Source organism: Fundulus heteroclitus, chromosome 20 (genome assembly GCF_011125445.2).
Source record: "Fundulus heteroclitus isolate FHET01 chromosome 20, MU-UCD_Fhet_4.1, whole genome shotgun sequence".
Lineage (NCBI taxonomy): Eukaryota > Metazoa > Chordata > Actinopteri > Cyprinodontiformes > Fundulidae > Fundulus > Fundulus heteroclitus.
In genome coordinates this window covers 44,900,152-44,927,093 of record NC_046380.1, presented here as the reverse complement: position 1 = coordinate 44,927,093, position 26,942 = coordinate 44,900,152, and the positions used below count along the sequence as shown (strand labels likewise).

Here is a 26,942-nt window from a genome sequence, read left to right as displayed (position 1 = left end):
ATTTCTAGAGTGCGCACTCTAAAAGAGCCTCCTTGACGACCATAGCAACGCATGTTATTTGCTGAATTTCTTGAAAAGCCAAAATTATTTTAAAGACGTACTATACGAAAATGGTAAAAGATATGAAAAAGCTGAAACATACCATAATAGCCAAAAGATATCACTACATTTTAAAAGTTGAAGGACATTTCTAGCTGAAAGTAGGCTGAAGCAGTAAGATGACAAAAAGCTGAAATATTTGAAGGATTCTCCATTCAATTTCAATGAGAGCAAAAAACGCACAAAAAGTTAAATATTTTAAATATTATAAAAGTTATAATTACAAAAAGACATAGCAGTAATGTTGTGAACGAGCAGAACGTTTTGATACGAAAATTGTTTAAATCGGTTGAAGTATGCAGGAGTAGTTAGATGCCGAAAAACGTACGGAATAATAATCAAGACCTGAAGGAACTTAATCAGTGAGAATGCTGTATAGCATTCTCACTGATTATTTTGTACGAAAAATATATTGTATTAGAAAGTAACTTGACTGAGCTGTAACACATTTATGCTGTCAATGGGCCCTCTGTTGGACCCATAATAGACAATAGACAACCTTGTTGTTATGGTAGCAACATAGTTTTTTTCTTGCAAAAACATAACTGCAGATAATGAAAGACTGCAAACAGATCCATTCTTTGATCAACACTGTTGGAGTACACAGTTAAGTACAGAGTAAAAATAATATTCAAATGAATTTAGATTTTCGTCTTGTGTGACGTGATCATTGCACATACTCAGAGCAGTCAAAGCATCTATTGAAATGCGATTTAACCATGTTTTTCCTGTATTTTGTTATTCCCTTTAAACCATGCAATATTATTGCAATGACATACAAAAAGAAAACATCCCACCAAAAATAAGATAAAAGAAGAAAAAAGTAAGAAAAACGAAAAATTGCCTTAACGGAAGTTATTCTGTTTGCACAAGCGCAAAAGAGCTGACGATGCAGATCGTGCTTCCGGTACAGATCGGGTTATGTGATGTCAAGCGCCGCAATGCAGCTCAAAAAATTCAGAAATGGAGAAGCTAAGTGGGAGCGCGAAACAGAAATAAAAAAGGAGAAAGACATCAGAAATGCAGAAAACAAAGTTTATACGGAACATTTATCATTTATTCACTCCCCTTAAAGTTGCTGACTGTTTTGTTAAGTCAGCTTCTGTCACTGATGAGAACAACTCAGCCTGCCAGGATTTTTCACCGTTATCTTACATTTGCACCCAGAGAGCGAATAGCCAGCAACATCTTCAAACAACGGCCCAGATTCTGCTGCGAGTGTGACCGTAGAGGGAATGGCGGGTCCCCAGTCTCACCGCCACCTGAGCCGCTTGCTGAGTCTGGGAGCAGCCCCTGAATCTCAACGCCTCTACTCCCTATGAATCCTGCTCTGTGGGGGGCCGTTTCAGAGCAGTTCTGAAAAGAGGCAATAAACCGAGAGCTTGCAGCATTCCAGAACTGGGCTGCTAAGTATCCTGCATCAGTAAGGGAGTCCGGGCTTGGGAGTAGGACATGCTCCCTCACCAATGATTTGCTTCATTACCGGTTCCAAAACAACCAAATAGTGCTAATGTCAGGACTCAGCCAGCAGAGCCGTGCAGTTTCTGCCGGTTCTGCTCCTGTGCTTTCTCCACAGGTGTCTGCAGTTGACTGGTGGGCAGGGCACGCACACCTGCGGCTGGTTCAGCAGCGTTCGCCGCGCTATAAGAACAGTGTACGGACAGCAGGAGGATGCCAGAGTTTTAACCATCGTGGTACGCCTAAAGGTCTGTCTTAAGACAAATAACCGACTTCCCGAGCTAACCGCTTACCTCTGTGTCTCCCAGGTTACCTCTCGAGTTTCCTGATCGCCTTCCCTGGAGGATCGCTCTCCGTGTCGTCTCCAAGCTCTGTGACATCACTTGGACCTTCTCTGTTTTCCCGGCTCCTAGCAAGGTGCTTCAAGTCAATCTGGTTCCTCCTGCTGCCCTGGATCTCAGGATTGTTGGCGTTGCTCGGATCATCCTCAAGCCCACACCCCACCGGTCTCTCGGACACTTGCCGCCAGCTCCGACGAACAACGCTGAGTCCGCTTCGTCCTCCCCCTGGTCCAGTTGCCGCGTCCGGTGGTAAGCTTACGTTGCCCCTTAGATTGCATCGCCAATTTACTTTTCCCCTCCCAATCGTCACTCTTCCCTTTCAGTGATCGAACATGTCCCGGTGCTATCGCTACCTCGTCGTCTCCATTGAGACCGTTTCTTCTGTGTACCATCTAAATAAACCGTTAAAACTGATTCCTGTTGCCGAGTGTGTTCTGCATGTGGGCCAAATACGTAAAGCCGAACATGACAGCTAAGGGAATGGCTTCTTTACTAATAACTATGTTGTGGGACCGGGTACAGCATTGATTTAACCAACTCCAAAACAACATATGGATTTAGCTACTGCTCTTGGCCGTTTGCGCTCACTGCTTTCATATGCTGGCACTCTATGAGAGCTTGAAGAATCCGCATGCGCTCAGCACTACACAAAACTACCAGTTTGACATGCAACATGTGAGTAAAAGAAAGATTTGCAGTCAAGTCTGCTGATGACAGTGAAGTAGTTTTTACTGATAGTCAGAGATTTAAGGTTGCAACATATTAAGTCATCATTGACAGACTTTGTTCATGCCTATCAAAGCGCATTGAAGCCTGCACACTGGTGTGACCTCTTTAGAGTTTAATTTGAGAGGGATTGTGATGTGCATGAAAGAGCTGCTAAGCCGAGCTCCACTTATCCAACAGATCTGGATAGATTCTTGTCAGATGAACTTATTCAGTTCAAACACATTGTGCAAAATGAGGCTTCACCTGTACAGCTGCTAAAAGCTCTTTAGAGTCAAGGACTTAAGACAACCGTTCCAAAGGTTTATGTTGTACTTAGATTGTTTTTTTTAACCTTGCCCGTGTCTACTGTGAGGGGGAGAAGTCATTTTCTGTTTTGAAAAAGATTAAAAATTTGCTGAGAACCAGCTTGTTAGTAGTCTTGATTTTGAAGATGTTATACACCAGTGTGCACAGTCAAAAGTTTAGAGAAAAGCCAGTGTAAGATGTGTTTGCCAAATAAAAGCTATCAAATTTAAACATGCAGTTTCTCATTAAATATTGACATTGTGTATTTTGCCGGTTGTATTGGGGATAAGTGTTGTTAAATAAACCTTGGATAGTTTGAAAGTGGTTGCTTATTTATTTTTTGTGAAAATGGAGGACACTTCCTCTCCATGTAGTGAGGCAATTTTACCAGATTATATTCATGCTGTGTTTTGTATTCATGGCATCATATGTGAGTGTCCTTGACAAGACGACATGCAGTGCATTTGTAGTTCCATGAGCATTTAGACATTTGTAGATCAAAATACACTTGACAGAATTTGAAGCATTGAGAATATTTACTGTATATTATGGCAGTCTAGTCTGTATTTTGCCAGATTATAGTGATCTTGGAGTTGTGATGATGAGGCCCTTGAATATTGTTGCCCAGTGTACAGCGAAGTGTTAATCTGGCCCTGCTCTGGAGGAAAAACTGCATGGAGCATAAATGCTGCGCACATGTCCACCCTTCTGATTTTCGCATGGAACGTATGTGCTTCAAAGCATAAACCAGGCTTTAGGAGATGAAAGGGTGGTGGACTCACCATGAATTCTGGTAGGTTGTCAGAGCCCTCACATTTCCTGCAGTTTGGCTGCTGAGATGGTGGCTCACAGTACAGATGGTTTTTGGTCAGGGTCTTCACAGCACACACGCCCTCTCCTATAAGGACGACCACTTCTTCTTTGGTGATGGCCAGGTCCAGGTTGTCCCCCTGAAAACACGATAAAGACTCAGTTCTCACTCTACTTCGGTTTTACTTTCAGTTTTACCAATGCTTTTCTAGATATCAAAGACTGGTCATGACTTGGGGCTGCACAGTGACACAGTGGGTAGCACTGTTGCCTTGCAGCAAGAAGGTTCTGGGTTTAAATCCAACCCTGGCTCTTTCTGCATGTGCAGAGGGTCTTTCTCCCTGTGCATGCGTGGGTTCTCTCTGGCTTCCTCCCACAGTCCAAAAACATGACTGTTAGGTTAATTGGTCTCTCTAAATTGTCCTTAGGTGTGAGTGTGTGTGTGAATGGTTGTTTGTCCTGTTTGTCTCTGTGTTGCCCTGCGACAGACAGGCGACCTGTCCAGGGTGTTCTCCGCCTCTCGGCCAGTAAAAGCTGGAGATAGGCACCAGCAACCCCCGCGACCACATGAGGGATTAAGCGGGTCAGAAAATGGATGGATGAATGGTCATGACTTCAGTTAGAGTTAAAAGCAGGTGGTGTGTTCTGGCTGGTCTCGAGCGTATTTCTCTGTGCCAACCATTGTAGCCATCTTTTTTATATAGTTTTGTTCATTAAAGTACTATACCTGCTGCTCCACCCTACAGATTTTTGTTTTTGCTTTTCTGTCACACATATAGTTTCCAGAATCATCATACAAATTTAATATCAGACAAGAAACACAAAAAGCTATTTTCAAATGACGATTTTGTTTAAAACGGCTATCTAATCCAACCTAGCTGTATGCAGAAAGGTAATTTCCCCCCTTAAATCGTGAATTAACTGTTATTAAACATATATTTTAAAAGCTGAGGTAGCAGACCTGTAGTGTCAAAAAAGCATTTATTCAACAGTAGGAGTAAAAACTGGGCAAAAACAGCATCCACAGGAGATGCCATTTTACCATTTAATAATAATGTGTTTTAGAAAACAGTTTCCTGGACGGTGGTACTGACATTTTTCAGAAATTCCTATTACTTGATGCTGGGCAGGTGACTAGTTGCTACATGGAGTTAACGGGTCTAATTCTGACCTCGAGTTGGATGAAGCTGCCAGGGTTGTAGCGGTACGCCTTCAGAGGGTCCTGTTGGTTCAGAGGCTTCAGGACTGGGTTGGGTTCGTAGCTGAAGGCCTGAGAGCTCAAACTGCTGAAGTCAAAGCACAGACTGTCTAGCAGAAACTGTACAGTGATCTTTGAATCCAAAATGGAGGAGTTCACCATGGGAGAGCGGCACAGTATCAGGGAGGAGTTGTTCACCTCACACAGCTCTAGGAACTTAGGAGGATAAGCCGAAAAGACAAACAAAACAAGGTCATTTTCTGTGACCAGAGTACATGTATACATAGACAAAGGTATACACACCTGTGTAATGGGGCAAAATGGCTCTCTACAACAGACTGGGTCAGGAAGCTTCCCAGGCAGCTTCCTGAGTGTCCACTCCCATTCCTCCCCCTGCCCTGCTGTTCTTCTTCTTCCCCTCTTCCTCCTGTTTGGACTTGTGGACTTCTGCGGGAAGACGTTCACTACCATCTGTGGCTTCTGCACCACGTCCAGGTTGTGGCCAGATACATTGATCAGTCGGCCACCACTTACCAGGGAGGAAAACAACCAAATTTAAAGTACATCTTAGCTTGAGCGGCAGGGTAATAGGTTGACATGGTCAGACTTACTCCAGGAAGCTCTTGGCTGGCCCGGCATGGGTGATGTTGGGGTTGTGGGTGTAGCTGTAGAGAGGAGTGTGGAGGTGACGCAGGATGCTGCCATAACGTAGTGTAACCTGGTAACTTCCTGCTTCACCACTGGTGCCTGTTACACACTGAACACTGGAGCTCTGCACCTCCGACACTCTGGGGTGACCAAGAAGAAAAAGAATGATGTTCATCATGATAATGAGTGGATTTTTCTTTCCCTCAGACTGGGCCTGGCACTGATTAACTAATTAGAAACTGTGAACCCGTAATTTTTTCTGATTAGTGAACCTACCATACTAATTGCTAAAAGGTCCATCCTACAACAACTCTTGCTGTTACTGAGTGGAGAAAACCTAAAAGGATTGTTTCTATGACATGTAGGGGCATGTCTGTGGGGCTATGAGGCTATGGTCGTAAGAAAGCACATTTTTTAGCAGACAACAGGAAGGCCTAAAGAAGTACAGCAAAGTTGGTCTTTTTATGTATTTGAGCTTTTAACCTCTGGCAGTCAGAGGAACCATGTAACTGTTCTTTCACACAAAGCGGGATGTTGGTGCTGCTCCTAAAATAACTTGGAATTGGATAAATTGAAATTGGATAAGAATTGATCAAAAACATTGGATAGGTCCTCTGGCCAGGCTCTTCTTTGTTGAAATGTTTCGTCTCTTCTCCAAGTATCGTCTTTAGTCTGTTTCAGGTAAACTCAGTATTATAAGCAGAATCTTTGCATAGTGGATCACCATGTTTCAGTGTGACAATCAAACGTTATTGTTCACATAAAAAAAAGAGGACCATCAGCCTTCCAACTGATCATTAGTGCTCTGATGGCCGCTGTATGTTCCCAGGGGGCTGAGTCTAGGGATGGGTACCTTTTACATTTGAACTGATATGGTACTGATACCCAGGAATCGGTACAGGTACTCAATGGCACAGATTGAACACCCCGTTAAAAACATTTATCCCGCTTTGTAATCCAGGGCAGGATACATTTGTAATGTGGAAACGGAGTAGATCTCCTCTCTGCTCTCCTTGCTCTGACTGCAGGCGGGTTTTTCAGGACGAGTCAGCAGCTGATTGTCAGCACTTGGAGAGGTTGGAAGGAGCTCACAGCAGCACTCACTGCTGCCTCAAGACAACAACTGCTAAACGATTGGTGTCAAGTTGCCAATAACACGGACAAAAACTGCTAGATTTGTTGCTAGTTGTTTATTGTGAAGAAACCCCCCCCCCCCCATTGATACAATGTTCAGAAAAGTTGCTTAATATAGCGATAAAGTCACTAAATTGGCATCAGTGCCAGGTGCTTCCTCAGATTAGAAGTATTCCTGCTGCTGGCCTTGCACTTCAAGTCACAAATATTGTTGCGAGCATAATCTGCATTGCATCTTGAAAAGTGGAGACATAATTTTTTTGCGCTTCTAGCCATCCCTGCTTTGTCGACTGGACTAGTTGCTCTTGTGTGTGCAATGCTGTGTTCATGACTGGCATGGAAAATCACCCACTTTTCCACTCCATCAGTGTCACAATGATGCGTTTAGGTACCGAAACATGGTACCGTTTGATTTGATGTTAATAGGTTCTAGGTAGTACCGATGGGCTTGGATCAGTACCTATAAAAGTATCCAATTTGGAACCCATCCCTAGCCAAGTCATACTCGTAGTAACAGCACAGCACAAAAATGGCCACCTTTACTCCTTGTTCAAACCAACGTTCCTCCTTATCCAGGATTATCTTTGACAGAGTGACCTCTGGCCTCAAGATGAGTGTAAACCACAGAATCTTGGCCGGATGATGTTACTGCTCTGTGCCGGGCCATCCTTTTGGCCAGTGGCTGCTTTCTTTCCCCGAAGTATAACTGGTACCAATCCCTCTGGCATCAACAGCAGACACAGCATTGCTGTTTGTGCTGAAGGGCCGGATATTTGAGGTGAACCAGTCTTTGCCCTGATGTGTTCTGGGGTTTGAAAGCCACTGGGACATCATGTTTAAATAATAAATGTCTCAGTTTCTGTGAAACTCCCGCAATATACAAAATGACTACTGGATAAAAATTGGTTTCGACTCATCAATCCCAACAAACTCGCAACAAAACTCTGATCGTTGCATCTGTGCAAAAACACCAGCAGAAGCTGCATAATGTACAGTGTTCAGCATTTAAACAATGACTGACTGTGTATGGATATGTGCCTCTCACATTTTACAGGGGACCCTTCCCACAGTGATGGTGAGGTCAGAGGGAAGGCCTGTCAGAAGCTTTCGTCCGCTGATTGTCAGAGTTGTTCCTCCTGCCTTTGGACCTCTCTCAGGTGAGACGGCCATAACAAATGGGTCCTGAGAAAGACAGGAGGAAATAATCAGAGAGGAACAGTAGTACTTACATGTCCAAAAGGTCCAAATACAAAATAGGTTTGTTAGCTGAGTGCCGAGAAATTATACCAGGTGATTACAAATAAAGTATAAATTAACATTTTTTTAAAAAAAATACAACAAAAATCTAGCCCCAAAAGAAACAAAGCAAAGTATAAAAGGTTCCCCAGACTTACACATAATAATATCCACAACAGGAGCAAAGAACAAATCTATAATGCTATGTAGTTTGTATGCTTCCTACGATTTCAGGTTAGGAGGGAGATGTGCAGCTCTTATAGGAGCTGAAGACAAACTTTGAGTAAAACATCCTATTCAACTATGTCAACACTTTGCTGGATGGAACATTTAACTATGTTCCATCCAGCAAAGTATTGACATGTTCAAGCCTACCAAAGTTCTTCAGATTTCTGAGGGCAGAAAAACATCCCAAGTCAAAGTGGTAACTCCATGAAAACAGGCAAGCTTAGATGATCAGCTGGAAATTAGTGAAAATACATTTAATATTGGGCTGCATAGCAGCAGGAGGTGGATTCCATCATGCAGGTGGGTCAGATAGTTTGGGTCTTTGTAAGTGAGGTCAGTTAAACTTATTATCAGAAACAGTTTCCATATCTTTGGGATAACTTTGTCCTCTCACTGTGAGCTGGTTGGACAAGAAATAAATCCTCACCCTTTGTTCTGGCCAACTTTAGCAGGCCAAAACAACTCAACCTAAAGCATTCGTATCAATGTGACACAACACTGTTAGAAGATAATAACAGTCTGGAGCTTCTCAACAGGCCACCCATGTTCTCAACTGCGGTACAGGCTGGTAAACCCTGCCAGATCTACTGCCACCGTCAGTCCGCTCCAACACCGCCAGGAAAATGATTTCATTGCTTGTGCTTTCTTGTTTCTATAAGTGTTTGAAAATGACCCCAATGGAGTCACCATTAGCTGGTGAGGTGGAGTGATACATCACTTCAAACATGCACTCACTCTACCCAACCAACTCACTGTGATAGGACATCTGTCAACTACAGGTAAGGAACCATTCAGGATAACTTCTCTCCCAAACGAACCCTTTAGGTTTGATGGAATAAGAAGTACAGAAGCAACAAAGAATCGTCCTTCATCAGAGAGGAAGGACTGGAGTGCTTTGGTTGAGTAAAACTGAACAAAGAACTAAAGAACAAAAACAAATATTTATTCATTCTTTCCAAAAACAGAATAGAACACAAGATATGCATTCATTAAAATCTAAAGTAGTTTGGCATTAAATGAAATAGGTTTGTTGTTGGATATAAAAGCAATAAAACAATATGTTTTATGTATAGTTTGCTGTACCTGGTAGCTGAAAGCCTGAGTGGAACTGCGCAGGTCTCCCCCACTGACTTTCACAGACACAGGGCCCTCCTTCTCTCCACTGCTGCTTTGGGTCCTACACACAATCCTGGAGGACAGACACCACACAGTGGACATAAGCTTAGTATTAAAACTTTATGCATGTGTGGTGTCCTTAAAATGCAGCAACAGAGAATGTTAGAGTGCCACAGTCCGCATGTACAGCACCTGGAGGAGACCTCATATAGGTCTGGGATGACAACACACGGCACCCCAGCTACTGTCACAGAGTGGAGGATGTCTTCAGCCTTCTGGCCCAGATTGGACCCTGAAATAGTCACTAAGGTGCCTCCCTCCAGCAGGCCAGAGAGTGGCTCAATCTAAAAGAAAAAATGGCATATAATAAAAGCCCACCACATTTACTAGGAGATCTCTAGGCTGCCTACTGCACTTGTAAACAAATGAGGATTTTAATGACAGTTTTAGGTATTCTACAGTGGTAAGGAGTGCATAAGGATGATCCAAAAACAACACTAAGATGGTTTCAATTTGTATATTTGAGCACACAGAAATGATAGAGATTTTCTTTAAGTAAGGATGTTATGTTTTAGTCTGTCACAAATACAGGTGAAGCCTTTATGGCTCAAATGATAACCCAAGAGAAACAAATGCTATGGTACCTAAAGACACTACTCACCCAGTGAATGACAGGAGCGGGGCATGTCTGTTGGACCTGTTCACTGCAGGAGTCTGAATACAAGCATTTGGCGATGGGACCACTGCACCACACACAGCCATACTTCTGGTCAGCTGTGTGGCAGCGACTGCAGTCTGACCGCCCCACAGAGCAGTTGTACAGGGTCACTGATGGCATGAGAACAGAGAAGAATCACACTTTCAGACTGAATGCGGTTACTGTAAAATACGCAAAACCTGTGTTGAACTGGGCACGGGCAGGTGAGAGGTTCCTATGGTACAAGAATCTCAGTAAAACTTGCCAGACTTTCCCTGGATTAATGCAAAATGTACTTTTCTTTTTATTTACTGTTACTGTTTCTTTATATATATATATATATATATATATATATATATATATATATATATATATATATATATATATATATATATATATATATATTTTAGGGCTGGGCAAGTTAACGCGTTAATTTCGCGTTAATTCATTAGACTATTAACGGCGATATTTATTTTATCGCGCATATACACATATATATATATATATATATATATATATATATATACATACATATATATACATATATATACATATACATATATATATATATATATATATATATATATATATATATATATATATATATATATATATATATATATATATATATATATATATATATATATATAAAAACATTGATTTATTGGTATTTTGATTCTGATACAAAGCTGTTAAACTAAATATAGCATAACTCCCCAGTAAGTAGTTTTTATGTGGACTTTGTGCTTGTTTAGCTGCTCTGTTCAACTTTTGTTGGTTACCTGAATGAGCGTGATGGGTGGCATTCTTTCTGTTGCCACACTGGGACTGGTTTTGTTTTGCTTTTTACAACCGCAAATATTTCCAGACAGCCACAAGATAGGAAAAAGTGCAGTTTTTCTTCAGCCACCTGACTGGATCTCTGTGCACCATATAGCCACAGAGAATTCTGCTCACGCTGAGACTTTATCTCAAACAAAACAAATGGAAATTTGAAAGGTTTGGAAACCGTAGCCTTGTTTTATACCTGTCATGCAGATGACCGACCCATGCCTAGTTGGAACACAACAAAGAACAATAAAGTCTGTGAGCTAGAACACATGGATCTCACCGTAGAGATTAGGAGAACTGTCCACATGAAACGTGTTCCTCCTCTTCACATACACCATGGCGTTGTATTCTTCCTCCGGAGCCAAGTACGTGTACTGAACAAACAGCAAGGATTGGGTTTCAAAGAAAGACTCTCCCTGATGATTCTGATGCAGTTTCATTCTGCCTCAGTGATGTGGATTCATTACTGAGCCAGAAACATGTTCTTTTCACTAACAACTGAGCCTTTTCCAACTGCCAGGAAAGATCCATGGCAAAAATGGAGGTAATATACAGTTAACCTAAAATCTTATATCGTAATTGTCTCATTTTGGCCTATTTTAAAAAAACAACACTACTGTATATAGCATCATAATTATTATTCCCTTGTTACATTAGGAGAAAATATAGAAACTGTTCTTTGTTTTGTTGTGTTAAACTCTGTAGAGGCCCTGAAAGGCAGGTAGCAAAAAAAAAAAAACCCTTTTAAACTGGTTCTATAAAAAATAAAATAAAACTGATGCATGTACTTAGCTTAATTAATTTGGTGTTACCAAAGTACATGGTTAAGACTTTCAAACAGTTTTTCTTCTTTCTTAGTTTTTTTTTTTTCCAGATAAACTCTACTTGGTTAAAACAATTTAAATTTATTTTTAAACGCCATTCTGAAAGGCCAGTCAACTTGTTTCGAGCTTGTCTTTCAGTGCTTGACAGTACTACTTCATCCAAAATGAAAAAAGAAGCAGTTTAAAAACATGTAAATTTACTTTTTTTATTCTCATTCCATCATAAGGCGTTATAAAAACTAAATCTAACATGATTAATACAATAAAATTAAACAGATTTTGTCCCAGTTTTTTCTTTCCCCTGTAGACACGTTTATGAGTGACACCTAGACCCAGACCTGACAAGTGTTTTCCACAGAGTTCCAATCAGGCTTGTAGACAAAATGTGAAAGCTCCTAAAGCTTAATGAAAACTAACTACCTAAACTTTCTAAACCCTGCTGCACATAAAACAATTACTGAGATGTATTTCTTATGATCAAACCTTGTGTAGCTGGCAGGTGATGTAAAAGTTAGATGGATTCATATCATCCGGTTCCACAAAGGCGTCCACCACCACGGTCTGGCCCTCAATAACCAGCACACACTCATAGTCCAAGTCTATATCCTGAATACACACACACACACACACACACACACACACACACACACACACACACACACACACACACACACACACACACACACACGAGTTGTCACATTTGGGAGAAGCTGAAAAGGTTTCACTTTGCATTGATGGATTCTAAAGACCCTTTTCCACTACCCTTGTTTAACCGATCTGTGCCGAGCTCGGTCCAAGCTTGGACCAGTTAACCGTGCTGAGCTTGGTTCTGACGACCGTTTACACATCATGCTATATCGGTTCCTTGGTTTCCTCGCCTCCTAGTGACAATCTGCGGTACTACTGCTCTCTGGGATTGAAGGAGGAAATCAAGCAAATCAAAACGGTGGCGCCCGTAACATTCAGGACGTTATGTTTGGTTATATTTCGTTGTTTGCGGCAGGCAAAGACGGGAACTCTTGGTGAATTTATTTGACAGAGTCAGCTTTTGGGAAGGGATAAGACAAACAAATGTCTAATAAGGATTTACAGATGCAAGAAACAACAACAGACTCTGAGGTTCATCACACTGCTAAGCAGAATCATCACTGGAATTTGTGTGTCACGGTAGGGAAGCTAGTATTTTTATGAATGTTTGAAATGTCAGCTGACTGTAAGGAGATGACGCGGTCTGCTCATGCGCTCTTTGTTATCAGAGAACCGGGCCAGGGAAAAACCGGGCCGAGCCCACCCCTGGAACTGGTCTGCATTTAGCGTGGTCCGGTTGTGTCTGGCTTGGTTCAGTTCAGTTTGCGTTCCATTTACACTCGTTCGTTAACTTGGTTACCGAGCTCGGACTGTTCTCGGCACGGTTAAAAAGGGGTAGTGTAAATGGGGTATATGAGTCCTGATGGGCGGTACCTGATAGAGGTGGAGGTTGTGTGCCAGTAACGTGATCTTCCTCTCCACTTGGACAGGCAGCAGGGACGATCCCTGGACCTTCTCCACACAGGGACATGCTGAAGACCCCCAGCTGATGTAGGGACCCTCATCACCCTGCAGTTCAACACATTCACATAAAATAGCAATTCTCAGAGTTAGATGTTATTGACACACAGTCTGTTCTAACAATCACGGCTTCGATACTCCCTTCATTTTTACATAAAAACTGTGTATTTTTACATAAAAACTGTGTATTCACATTCAGTCTGACTAGAAAATTTGTTCTGTAGTCGGTATGTTTTGCACTCATAAAAACTGATTCCAAGTAGCAAAAGAAGAAAAGGAAAGATACAGTGTAAAAAGGTTGTGGGGTTTAAACGCTGATAGACAATAAATGCTGCAAACACTTGATTTTCATGTTTTATTGGCAAATGTCTTTGTTTCTATATGTTGCATACTTCTTTATTCTTTGAATGCTCTTTTCAGTCTGCCTCTGTGTTAACATTTAAGACGCAACGATGAACCAGTAGCAGACATTTAAAATTGTCGTTATTCTAATAAGAATCTCTTAAATCCTGGTTACGGACAGGTGGTAAACGCTTCCTTATGTCCTCAAATTCTTCAAGTTCAAGTTTATCTGCTCTGATCTTACAGCAAGTTACTTAACTAAATATTAGTCAAATGCAGTATATTAGGATACTGGGGTGTGTTTCTGACAGACTGATCTGCAGCACGGGAGTAGCGCAGGGAACTGTGCTGGCATCACAGAAATCTCCATCAGCTCATCAAGTTGTCACCTTCAGAACTTCTCTGATGACTCTGCCGTAGTCGGCCTCATCGCAGATTAGGATGAGCCAGAGTACAGACAGTGGATCCAGAGTTTTGTAGACTGATGCCAGTAGAACCACCTCATGCTAAATGCAGGTACTTTCACAGGCTTAGACCCACCTCAATGACACAGGTTACCATGCAGGGAACTGATGTTGAGATAGTGGACTCTCAGTACCTGGATGTTCACTTGAACCATAAAACTGGACTGGAGTCACAACCTGGTGCTCTATACAGGGAGGGTCAGAGCAGACTACCTGCTGAGGAGGCTGAGGTCTTTTGGAGTGCAAAAGGTGCTCCTTCTTTGACTCTGTGGTGCTTTTAGCAATCTTCTATTGTATGGTGTTGTTGTGCCATCAAGCCATAGGCAAAGATCAGATTGAATTGGGAACAATTGGGAACAACCCATTTTGATTTCTACAGATCAAAATGGGTTGTAAACAAAGGAATTTCACACATCCACGCAGAGACAGTCTCTCACAGCAGGGTGCTCTGCTATGAGGCCAGGCTACACCTCATTCTCTTTCTTCTTGTTTGTGGACTCTAGTGGAGAGGGTGGCTGGGGAGACCAGCCACCCATGCGGGCCACATGGAGCTCAAAGACTCACAAGCTGGGTAAAATGTGCTTTCTGTGAAACTCAGTCTCATCGCTCCTGCCTGTGGTGACAAAAGGGGCTCAGAGAACTGCCGGCCGAATCAAAGCTAAGTCTGCAGTCTCACTTCTGTTAAAACCAGACGCCGAAGTGAAAGAATCCCGTCTATGCCAAACCAGCTTTGTTTTGCTTCCTCAGCTGTTGCAGGACACCAGATGGAGCCATTTTCCCAAGCTGAGAGCAAAATCTGGACTGAAATCACCTGCTTCATGCCAGGAATCGACTACGACCCAGGGCCTGCTCCAACCGCCACGTTTTGGATAGTCACAGGGCCCTATGCTAGCGATTGCTGAAATAACCAACGTTTCCTTGATGTACTGTACTGCTTTCCCTTGGATGCCCAAAGTGAACTGAACTGGCACAGGGGTACCGACAGATCTGACAGAGAAATAAACAGGGAAAGTTAAATGGGTTATTTAGAAGGTTACTTAATGCATTTTCACTGTGTTTTTGGAATATGTGGAGCTTACAGGGTAGTTCCCGTTAGCATTCTTCAAACCATGGCATTGCTGATGTATTTCGAGTGTGTTTTTAAGGTTATAACAAACGTTATCTCCACAAGGGTTTTATACATTGATGGGATATTGATGTTTGTGTTTTCCAGACCGCTCATTACGACTAAAATAAAGCCGAAGCTTTTTAAAATCACCGCCAAATGTCCGCTAGCTAATGCTATTAGCTTTCGGTAACATCCACCCTTCTTAGATATACGACTATGGTTCGTTTCAAACATAAGGATTGTTTCGTTTCCCTCCACCATTGTTCGATAGTGCTATGAGCGTTATTACCTCATTAATATGGAATGTTAATGTTGAATTACTGGTGTTTTGTATAACTTTAGGATTAGCAGATTTAAGCAACCGATCACTACAGCAACCCCTAGCTTCCCATAGGTATAATTGCATTAATAAAATCGAGCGTTCTAGAAGTTACTGATGTTTACTGAGAAAATCATTCTTTAAAATGTTATTTCATCAAACAATGTTTTGTTCAACTCAGGATTTGCATTGTGAATGGGTTGAAACACGCAAAATGTTCTGAATTAGTTAAGCTAGTTTAACCTCAATTCACATTGTTTAAGATGAACTTTGGGTCTTTAACTGAGATCTGCAGTGAACCAGGATTCACTGAATTATTCTGATGATGCCGATGATGATGATGATCAACCACTTTATTTTGTCTTTTGCTTCTTTTGTGTGTACATAGTTCCTTAGCTTCTTTTTATCTTAATTTTATATTTCATATCTAAATTCTTGAACTTGAAGAGAAGTTGACACTCATTTCTTCTATATGTGTGCAAAGTTTGCTGTTAAAAGAACGCCAGTGCTCGAATCATCCCTTTCAACTATTGTCCTGATATCAGCTCTTGGGCTGATATTCACCAGACAATACCTAACAGAGTTATTTATTAAACTTTAAATAACTTTAAACAGTGTGTAATAGCACAATAGTCTGCTGTAGCAGCAGTATATCTGTAGCTGAGAGGAAGTGGCTGGATAAGCTCATTAGGAGAGCCAGCTCTGTTCTGGGATTTCCCCTGGACCCAATGCAGGTGGTGGGAGAGAAAAGGAGTTTTGAAAGAAATCACATCACTGATGGACAATGTCTCCCACTCCATAAATGGAGGTGTTGCAGAGCTACAGAGCTTTTTCAGTGAGAGACCACTGAATCCTAGATGCTCTAAGAAGCGCTTCCACAAGTCATTTCTCTCAGCTGCTGTTAGACTTTATAATCTCCTGCTCACAACAGACTAAGTGTGCACATCATGATCATGTCGTTTGATCATGAATTGTTTATACTGTCACTAAGATGCTAATATCCATTTGCACATGTTTTAGCTACTCTGGGGTGTTGCTTGTATATTCATGCATATTTGCACATTTTCCCACAATGGTATGTAAATCAGATGCTGTGATTCCTCTTTTTAACTTGAATATTTCATTTGCTTACCTGAATATGCCATATTATCAATAATTGTGCAATACTCTGGTATTTATTTGTACTTTTATTTTGGCCTTTCTGATAAGTCAATTCGCTGTTGCTTTAGAACTACTGTGGAATAAATTAGCCTGTTTTTTTCATGACTGATTTAGTACGTAACCCTGTCTCTGTTTTTGCCAACATCACGGCTTCAATTTCCCCTTGGGACAACAAAAGTATTTTTTATCTTACCCTAAAGAGTTAGATCCTCCATGATGTTACACCAGCTGCACCAGCAGTGCGTTTACACATTAGCAAACAAATGAATATTCCGTCCCTGAATTTGAATCTTGGGATTTTGAAAATGGACAGATTTGTTATGGCAATAAGCTGGTTTATAAAATATTTATTCAAAAATAATCTCTTAACAAGATTTTTGATAATTTGAAAACAAATAGAAATATATATTATTGATAAAAATGACAGATATTTTTGATACATAATTGTAGTTAAGTAGCCTTATCAATTTCTACATCTTATGCTCTATGAGGCTTTATCATTCTGCACATACTAGCTCCACCTCGCAGCTTGTAGGAGGACTTAAAAGAGCAATAAGCGATATTTCACTACTAGGTGGAGCTTGAGCACTGTCTGTAGACATGTATCAAGCAATGCCTTTCACTACCTCACAGTACCCATTTCCCCTTCTCACTCATTGGCTTGTACATGAGCCTATTTGCAAATTATAAATACACAGCAAAACAGCATCACCTTTCAGAGGAACATTTCTAGCGAAGAAGTGAGCAACTCATAACTTTATAATGCTGTTAGCAAGAGAACATTTTGATCCAATGGGCATGCTCTACGCCATTTTGTGCCAGGTGGTGGCATTTGATGGGCAGGGAATGGGTACGCCCTGAGTAGCAGCTGTTCACGTGCACGTATACACACACGCGTGGCCGGCCTGGCTATGTAAACGAGAGATTGGAGAACAACACAGAGAGGTAGTGTAGACGCCTTGCAACCCAGATTGGTATGTTGTAATTTATAGTAATATTGGTGTTTTCCAGGTGTTTAGCAGACAATGTAATTTTATGAGGTATTTTTACATATTGAGACATCCATCTGATTATTGTTATTTTCAATATTTTTTTGTTTAGCTTTGTATTCTAATTTAAACAAACTATGTTGTCTACCGGAGCAGCAGTGGTATTTACGGCAAGTTCATTAACACAGAACACCACAACTTTCAGCTGCAAATGTGGTTCTGTGTCAGTTTGTCCCATTGTTACTTACTGTTTAATCCTGCAGACATGAATGCAGCATATTTGTCTGCTATGCTGGTATTTGTGGCACATGTCTGAGCTAAAACCAGAACCAACAATGGAAGCAGATGGCGCTGCTTCAGCATCAGGAGATACCAGATACCATTTGGTTCAAATCTTTAACAAAACATTTAGACACATCTCCTACATAACAATCAAGCAAGCAAACAAAAGCATGTGCATGCTATTGAAAAAAAACACAGCCTTTCCAGACATCTCACTGTACATACTAGCAATGTAAGTGTTATCCTGCAATGTTGCTTTTCATCTATGGTAAGGATGAGTGCTTTAAAGAATTTGGTAAAAGTATGTGTTATAGACACCCCATCTTTATCCTAATTAAAAATTTTAGATAATGTGACAATTCACGAATCTTTTAGTTTCTAAACTCAGTAAACTCAGTAAGAAGAAATGGACTTGACAAGGCTACGGCCAACAATGAGAAGAGGACTGTAACCATAAAGACCATTTAACATGACGAGTAACTAAATATAACCAGACAGCTATAAGCCTCCTCAGTGGAGTTGCCGCTTGATTGTGGGCATTATTGTCCTGAAGTTGTCCCCTCTTTTATGTCAGACGTGCATGCAGACATTCAAAGATCTTACAAAGCACCTTCATCTCCAGTGACCATTTCATTTGTTTTTCCTTTTCCTACATTGATTTTCTTAAGCTTTTCCAGAGAAAAGCTAACTGTGCAACTGCTAATACAAGATGCAGAAGCCAGTTAAAACAGTCAACTTTGTAATCATTTCATCTTCGTTTTGAAATAATAGTAAAACCCAGTTTTACAGTGACTGCTCAGATGCACAGTGTTAGCCTTATGTAATGAATAACAGCTTATATCTTCCTTAATTCTAATTCTTACTGGGAAATCGAAATCAGTGGTAGCAGGCCTTACAAAAACCAGAGAAGGGAAATTGGCACAAAATTCTGATCAGTGGATCTGTGCTTCAGAGTGGAGCCATCTCTTCAACAGATCACTTAGTAAAACTTGGGGAGGGGACCTGTTCTGTATTAGACAACTGGTCACATTATTATGACTGTTTAGTGTATATTTTAATAGCATCATCTTTTCGTTCAACCGCATTTCTGTACACATCAATACAGATTTTATGGTTAAGTAAAATTCATACGTAGCTATAGAAACAGTTTTAGGTACAGTATCTGTACTTTAGACACATTCAGAGCAGTAAAGAAAGAAAACACTTTGTAACATTTACACAGTGAAGCAGCTGTTTTTTTTCCATATGATCTATAGAAACAGCAAACACAGACTGAGAGAAAAGGAACAGAAGGAAAGACTGGAACGTTGACATGGACGTTGCTTCTGTGGTACGAGTACAGATTCCAGTCAGACACTGGCAAGCAATGGAAAGGACTGGGAAGTTTTGAATGGAAGAAGAAGGTTAAGGAGGCACAAGCTCTAGAAGGCATCTCAACTCACCGGTAGGAAGGCATCAGCTGAGTCATACTGGTAATCCAGCTCAGGATCTGAGTCTGTTTCCCTGAGGTGTGCATATGATGGGGGGTCATGGTCTTCCCCATCACCTGAGAGCACTGTAGGAGCTGAACGTGTAGTTGTGTCCTCTTCTGCCAATGCAGCACCTTCAGGCAGTGTGTCTACTTCCTTTGACGTAATGCCCAGGTTGGGGTCAGTGCCGGGGCCTCCTGGTTTGCTAAGAGAGGGAATCTGAGTCCGTTCCAGGTTAAGAGAAGGCTCAGTGACAGCTGTTTCTCCAACAGATATAGGTGGGGGCAGGGGAGCGTCAGGTGAAGCCAGCATGGGAGGCTCTGTGGGAGTCTCCTCCACTTCCTGGATGTCACTTGATGGTGACTCTGTCACTACTGTCAGGGTGGAGGCATCTGAGATGATCAGAGGCATCACAGGCTCCTGATCTCCACTAAGACCATCAGCCCCAGTGATGGGTGTCAACTCTGCTGCTGCGGCCATGGCAACACTCGGCGTCACTGCAACTTCTTCAGACTTATTTTGAGTGACAATGACGAGCCCCCCGGGTGCAATGTAACTTTCACTCCTGCTGGAAAGGTCAGGGGGTGGAGCTGTGCTGGAAGGCTGAGGGAGCACAGCATGGGGCCAGGTGGGTTGAGGCCTGGCAGCTGTGGTGTGTGGGGGTGAGTTGGCTAGCTCCCCACTGGTTACTATGGTGACAGGAACAGGGCTTGCTGTAGTGGCTTTAATTGTTGATGATGTTGTGAAAGTTGTGGAGGTTGTCATGGTGAGTGTTGTTGCAGCAGTTGCTGTGGTAGCAGATGTTGATATGACTTTTATAGTTTTGGTGATGGGAGGAGGAGATGTGGGGAGTTTAAACTGAGGAGGGGAGGAGATGGGAAACACATGTGGGGAGGGTGAGACATCAAAAACTTATAGGAAAATGGAAAATATAACTCAATTACATTGTGTTAAACTCATGCATAGACACATTAGAGGACGCAATCTGGATCAGACATGAGTAACTGAAAACTGAAATATGAAGCAAAAAGAATCAAACATCAAATTAGTTGGTTTTACTTAGAAACGTTGCTGCTGTGATGCAATGGTCTATAAGAATATTAGCTAAAAAGCGTAGGGTTTCAGAGAAAGAAAACATGGTTGTAAACAAAAAAAAAGATATTTAGTATAATTTTCACAACTTAAGAGCAACATTTGAAGCTTAAAGCTTTACGATGGAATGTTTTTGGAGCAGTGAATGTGTTTCACACGATTTGGCCTGAGTGACAGTAAGTCAGGCTGTGTCTCCGATTGTTGTAAAATGCTCTGTTACTTTACAGCACGCTTTAACTTACATGTTGGTTGTAAATGATCACTCCCTCCTCACACGTGGGCTTGTGGGTACAGGCATGCTGGTGAACGCACCAGTTACAGCCCCATTTGCTCAGCACACATCCACGGCAGCTGCACACAGACATAACAATATCAGAGACTTCAGAATACCCTCTGCTCACAGGGAGGTGAACGATGAGTCCAAAATAGGAGATATGGCATGAATGAAGCAGCATTTTTGTTCTAAACAAGAAGACAGGGCAGAGAGCCCAGTTGTCCCGAGGGGACACATACAGCTTGATACACTCTGGACTCCTGGGAGATGTGGAGGATTGTGTGTCTATTTTGTCCATTGAGGACATGGAAGATGTGTACATAGTTGGATTTATAACAAGAATTCTGCTTATTGGAGCTGCCGGTTACCTGGTATATCGACAAATTCAGAAGAAGATCTCGGTGGCTGTTCTGGCCATGGTAAGGCTGCCGGGAATGTGTGATGGATTAAATCAATCTTCAGACATCCAGACTTAGATGCTTTGTGAGCAAAACCGCAGGCTGGATGCGGTCCTGGCACAGCATTGCATGCCGGCTGTAGTCTGAACTCAATGGTGAAAATAATAGACCTCGGGGAAGTTCTAAGCTCGATTTACGGCGGAGAGATCACAATATTCCGCTGTTTGGGACTTGCCACTGAGATGTACCAGTAAGGACTTTAAAGGCAGATGGAAATTTACAGTCAGCCTGACACAAAACAACTTCTTGATATCTGAATTGGCTCGCCCCATGCTGGCCTTGGAGGCTGGTATGTCAAACTCTTGTGGATGTTATGTAAACAAGATGTTCAGCCCCCGCTACCCGCCCTACCATGACAACTGTGACTTGGAACAGTGCTCTACTGAACTGGCTGATAAACACACCATCTAAGACTAGGGCTGGGGGGGAGGGGGGCTACTGGACAGTCGTGGGCCTACACTGATGCACACACGACCACACAAATATGAACATGGTGATAAATACACCTCCTTCTGACTCACCACCTCCATTGTTCTCATTTGTTTTTACCCCCTGGGACAGGAACCCTAGGTTGGATGCACTGCTCACTTGGGAAAACTGAGCCGGGATGCTCCCCCTGCCTGAAAACCCTCCCACCCCACACGTGTTATACTCATGATGTTGTCTGTATGTTGCTTTTTAGTGCTGAGGGTTTTTCTTACATTCTTATACTGTCCCTGCAGAGAGACAGCGTGGGAAATGCACTTTTTTGCCCTCAACCATCTTAATGTATTCCTTTCTCTACTCTGTAAAAAGGCAGCACCTCCAAGGCAGCAAGGCCTCAGTCACCTGTCTACCCATGTTTGTCTTTCTCTTGATGGGCTGTACTGAAAGGTAATTTTCCCCACAGAGGACAAATATAGAAATTCAATTAACTTCAATACGTATGGGTTTAAACAAAATATTTAAATGTCATCTATAGTAACATAGTATGTAGTATAGTATCTATAGTAAATGTGAAAACGTAAACAAACATCTGAGATGATGTTTTATGAGTTTCTTGTTGGCTTTCTAGGGGTTGAGAGATGTTGTACCTCCTATGTAAGGAGAAATAGACAGGTAGGAGATTCTCTTGGTAAGAAACACAGTGTAAATATTCCAGAGTTTACTTATTTAACCTTGTGAAACAATTAATTATTTGTCTTGAGGGGGTTAAGGAAACGAGGGAACCTCACACCAAAGACATCTGATTGAAAACAGGGCCATATGAACCCTGTTGGGGCCAGAAGTGGAAAGAAAATCATTAAAGCATAGACTGACCAAGAACAGGTGTTCCCCGGTCAGAAGAATGCAACAAAATATCACAAAATTTGTCCAAGAGCCAAGGAACAATCGTGGAGAACTTCAGAAAGAACACAAACACAGGTACTGAATAAGTGGATAGACCTCAAGAACAAAGGGCACTCTTGACGACAATGATGTCCAGATTTTGGACAGAGAGAACAGATGGTTTGAAAGAGGGGTGAAAGAAGCTATCTTGGTCGAAAAAGAAAAGCCATTACTAAACAGAGGGGGAGGATTAGGCTTCCAACTCCCCGGTGTTCACATTTCGGTCACATTCCAAAGAGATTACATCAGCAGTCTCATCATGATTCAGGTGACCAAGTACTCCACTCACACCAAGCAATAGCTTCTAACGACCCAGGACAGTGGCAGATGTGTCATTGATTTACATCTGACTTAGAATGAGCCTAGGAGGATGGGCCTCCATGTCCTTTAAAAACAGCAGTGCACTAACTACAGCTTGCCCAAGTGCGAGCCACCAGAATTGACAAATCACTCTTGGGTAGGTGTCGAAACGTTTTCAGAAAGAACTGAACAAAAGTCCAGTAGCCTCCGATTTAAGCCTGTTTGCTGAAGTGGATAGATCCATAAGGGAAGGGATTCTCATCACTTCATTTTGAATATTTTTGTTGTGTGTTGCAATGTATTCATTTGTAATTGGTCCGACATATGATGTTATTCTTTATAGTAATAAACAAATAAAAAAAATAATTGGAAAGGCACTTGCCAACCATGGCCTCAACACACAACACCAGTGCTGAAGAAAAAGCAGTTAGTTTGAACCATGTTTAAAGTTTGCTGACCGAACTTTAGACAGCCTGCAAAATAGTGGGATAGTCAGGTCAGTCTGGTCAGATCAGACATAATTGGTCAAGAGGCACTGCATATGCTGCAAAACACCATAACAGTGAAGTTTGAAGGTGGGAACATCATGGTGTGGGGCAGTTCATCAGCAGACGGTAAAGGCAGATTTCAGAAAATTAAAAGGAGGAATTCCTTTACAGCAGTTTTTTGTTACAAATCTGCAGATAACAACAGCTTCCTGTAAAAATCTGCTTTTGTCTACCAGGATGATGATAAAGCAAGGGTGGATGTTTCAGAAAGACAATGATCCTAAAGCCATAGCTAAGGAAACTCACTGTGTTTCACATACAATCAGGGCCGGCCCGAGGCACAAGCAAACTAAACGGCCACTTGGGGCCCCCTGGTGACCAGGGGTCCCTAAGCAGGGGGCCCCCAAAAACGATTGACCAGGCCCTGGTCAATTTTTTAAAATTTTTTTAACAATTAAATAACTTAAATGAGTGATATAAATGAACGAATATGAATTAATGAATGAAAAATTCAAGACAAAAAAAAATCTGATTTGTCTACAACTGCACATGCGCATACACTTCGCGACGGCTGCCGCGTGCGGCTTGCGCGTGTGCATTGACAATTCACACGTGTGCGCACGGCACGTCACAATAATAAAAAAGCCTAAGCCATGACAAAAAAAAGGACGTATTCCTCTGGTGCCAAAAAAAGAAAAGGACAGAGGAGGAAAAAAAAAGAGCAAAATAGAGGTATGTTTGCATGATTATTTACGGTATGTTTTGTGCAGCAGCAGCGCAAATCGTGCTCACGTCACTTGAGGTAACAGTTAGCTAGTCATGACTCGTGTTGTGATATTTATCAGCCATCCATCACCAGGCCAAAATCCCCGCCATTAACAGCGAAATATCTCCCATTATTAATATACATTTATCTAGGTAAAAGGTGTGTATTTCATGTATTGATAGATATCGGTTTAAGTAGGAGAAAACAGCAATGCTGTCTTAGCTAGCATCGCTGTTTGTGTTGAAGTGAATGTAGCTTCATCATGAGCAAAGCACGTGCGCTCTCTGCTCTAAGATCTTTGGTGAGAGAAGGTATTTAGTTTTATGAAAAAATATACCAAAAAATGAAAATAGACTTCAATTTTATTAATATGGTGCTGAATGATGCAGCAGTGCTTTCCTAATATTTATAGGCTGCAGTAGATCACCATGTTAAGTTTTCACCATACTGCAATTATGTCTCATTTGCCAGTAGAATATGAATTGTTAGATATGGTGTGGAATTTACTGCGGTGCAAGTAATGATGGCAAAATAAACTCATTCTGCTCAATAAACAATGCACATATTCAATGCTATTTTTTTTCCAGGAACATTGTTGAAGTACTTTGGAGAACAACCAACTCTACCTGCTCCTAATCTTTCGAGTGTCAGTGCCTCCACAGCTGATGATACAGCAGGTGAGGGTTTTCTTGATGGCAAATGGTTACATAGTCTGTTAATATGACATGATACATTTAGCTTTTTATTTATTTATTTATTTGTTTGTTTGTTTTATTATTGCAGGTACATCCACTGCACAAGCGACTGAAAGTGAGGCGCAGTTACAAGCACTTACATTCACTGATACATCGGTTTCAACCTCAGGCAGCATGACAGGTCAGTTAATCTAAAAGTTTTTGTTTTGTGTTGGCTTTACTAAAAAATATTCTGCTATGTTACTTTACTATTCTTTTTTTATTTAATATAATGTCCATACAGGTCCTTCTACATCTGCACCCACTGCTATTTCCCATCCCTCAACACTCCCTCAAAAAGCTCTAGCTATCAAGATAGATCAACAGCTCCTCCAATTGATCTAGTTGAATGGTTAGCTATCCTGTCAGACTCAGAAAGGACTGATCTGGTAAGAAGAGGGCCAATGCCAATAGACCAGTTCATGCGTGACGTCAGCGCTACATCTGGGTCCCGCTGGTAGGCAAAAAACAGTACTGTTCTCGTCTACTACATGACAAAACGGGTGATTTAGAGCGTACTTTTAGTTAGTTTATTTTTGGAATCTAAACAATGCCTACGACTTGTTGTGCTCCCGGTTGCACACAGCGGCATTCAAAATCGTCGGATGTAGGTTTGTTCGTTTAGCGACGGACGAAGAAAGAAGAAAGAAATGCATAATTTCAATGAAAAGATCGCAGGCAGACAGTCCGAATGGGAGCCATCATACTACGACAGAATTTGCAGTCTACACTTCATCTCCGGTAAATACAACTTAATTCTGCTCTAGTCATTGTTCTACTTAAATAGCGGCGGAGTGGAGGTGGCGATCGCTAGACAGGGCCGGGAGAAGCGGAGTCGATGCAGCAGCAGCAGCAGCCGCATCATTTTAGTTTTCTTCGTGCAATCAGTGTGCGATAATGTGCACCAGACAGCGGCTGCATTACGCCCCTGTTCACGCGCGCTAGTACGTCTGTGTTTAAGCTGCAACGTCGCCGACACCCCACCAGCTGTATGTCGCGGTACGGAAAACTTGGCCAGCATTTCACAGACTCACTCCGTCCCTTCAGGCTTTTGCTGTGTGGATCTGGCAATCTGATACCATCAACCATCAACTTGCTCTTAAAACGATCTTGTGACTTTTCGAAGCAAACTTTATTCCCTGCTTTGTTTACGCAGGAGGTCGACTTTAAAAGTACTTTTGAATTCCCTCTGATCAAAAAACTGAGAGCCGCCTTATCTCCCAGTGATCTAAAGAGGACCCCGCTTTGTCTGGCCAACAAAGCGACTGTAAGCCCAGAGGAAGAGACGAAGGAGCTTCTTCATCCCTTTTATTTATTTTTCGCCTTATGTTGATAAAGCTGTGCCAGGGCAGGTGTTAGGGATTTAGTAAATGCTTTTTACTCCAAGATTGAGTTGGGTTTATTTTGTTGAATATTTTTTTTGTATGTGCATGCCTTTTTACAATTGATTTTTGCTGTGATTGATTTGTGGTCTGTGAAGATACATATACATATACACACACACATATATATATATATATATATATATATATATATATATATATATATATATATATATATATATATATATATATATATATATATATATATAGATTCCTCCAACGCTGCCTCACTTACTACTCACTTACTAAGAATGAGGTGATCATGTTTGGGAGGCTCCCAATGATTTTATTTTTAATAGAATCAATTTCATTTATGAAGAATCCCCATAAAGTCATTACTGCTGGGAGCTAAGGGATTGACTGGCTCAACAGAGCTCTTACTCTGGGTACAATTGGCAACTGTACTAAAGAGAAACCTAGAATTATTTTTATTTTCCTCCATTAATGATGAAAAATATGCGGGCTCTAACTCTGTGAAAGGTCTTTTATACAACAGTAGACTGTTTTTCCAGATTAGGTAGGATTCCTATAGATGTGTAGAGCGCCATTTTCTCTCCAATTTCCTAACGTTGTGCTTCAAGGAATGCAGCTCTAAATAAAACCAGGGAGCCAGCTTCCTGTGAATAATCACCTTCTTTTTCAAGGGGGCTACACTGTTCAATGCAAAATGCAAGGGGAAGTGAAAACCAAGTGAAACCATGAACAAAAGCATCAATTTGTGAATGGGAAGAGACAACATTGCTGCCATCTGCTGGGCATTTCTG

At 41.6% G+C, this 26,942-nt stretch overlaps 1 protein-coding gene across 4 annotated transcripts in view; it reads right to left on the bottom strand.

Moving 5' to 3' along the window:
* The window catches only part of plxnb1b (plexin b1b), a 207,681-nt gene that overhangs the window by 26,652 nt on the left and 154,087 nt on the right, over positions 1 to 26,942 (bottom strand). For 3 of the 4 annotated variants that reach the window (XM_021321950.2, XM_021321952.2, XM_021321951.2), the window contains 13 exons: positions 20,651 to 20,759; positions 19,290 to 20,174; positions 13,096 to 13,230; positions 12,118 to 12,240; positions 11,091 to 11,184; positions 9,944 to 10,110; positions 9,475 to 9,626; positions 9,250 to 9,355; positions 7,748 to 7,884; positions 5,532 to 5,708; positions 5,224 to 5,449; positions 4,894 to 5,136; positions 3,695 to 3,862 (listed from right to left, as the gene is read on the bottom strand). In XM_021321950.2, the coding sequence (XP_021177625.2) occupies positions 3,695 to 3,862; positions 4,894 to 5,136; positions 5,224 to 5,449; positions 5,532 to 5,708; positions 7,748 to 7,884; positions 9,250 to 9,355; positions 9,475 to 9,626; positions 9,944 to 10,110; positions 11,091 to 11,184; positions 12,118 to 12,240; positions 13,096 to 13,230; positions 19,290 to 20,174; positions 20,651 to 20,759 (2,722 nt within the window). The remainder of the gene's footprint in view (positions 1 to 3,694; positions 3,863 to 4,893; positions 5,137 to 5,223; positions 5,450 to 5,531; positions 5,709 to 7,747; positions 7,885 to 9,249; positions 9,356 to 9,474; positions 9,627 to 9,943; positions 10,111 to 11,090; positions 11,185 to 12,117; positions 12,241 to 13,095; positions 13,231 to 19,289; positions 20,175 to 20,650; positions 20,760 to 26,942) is intronic. The other variant, XM_021321953.2, reaches the window with a different exon arrangement.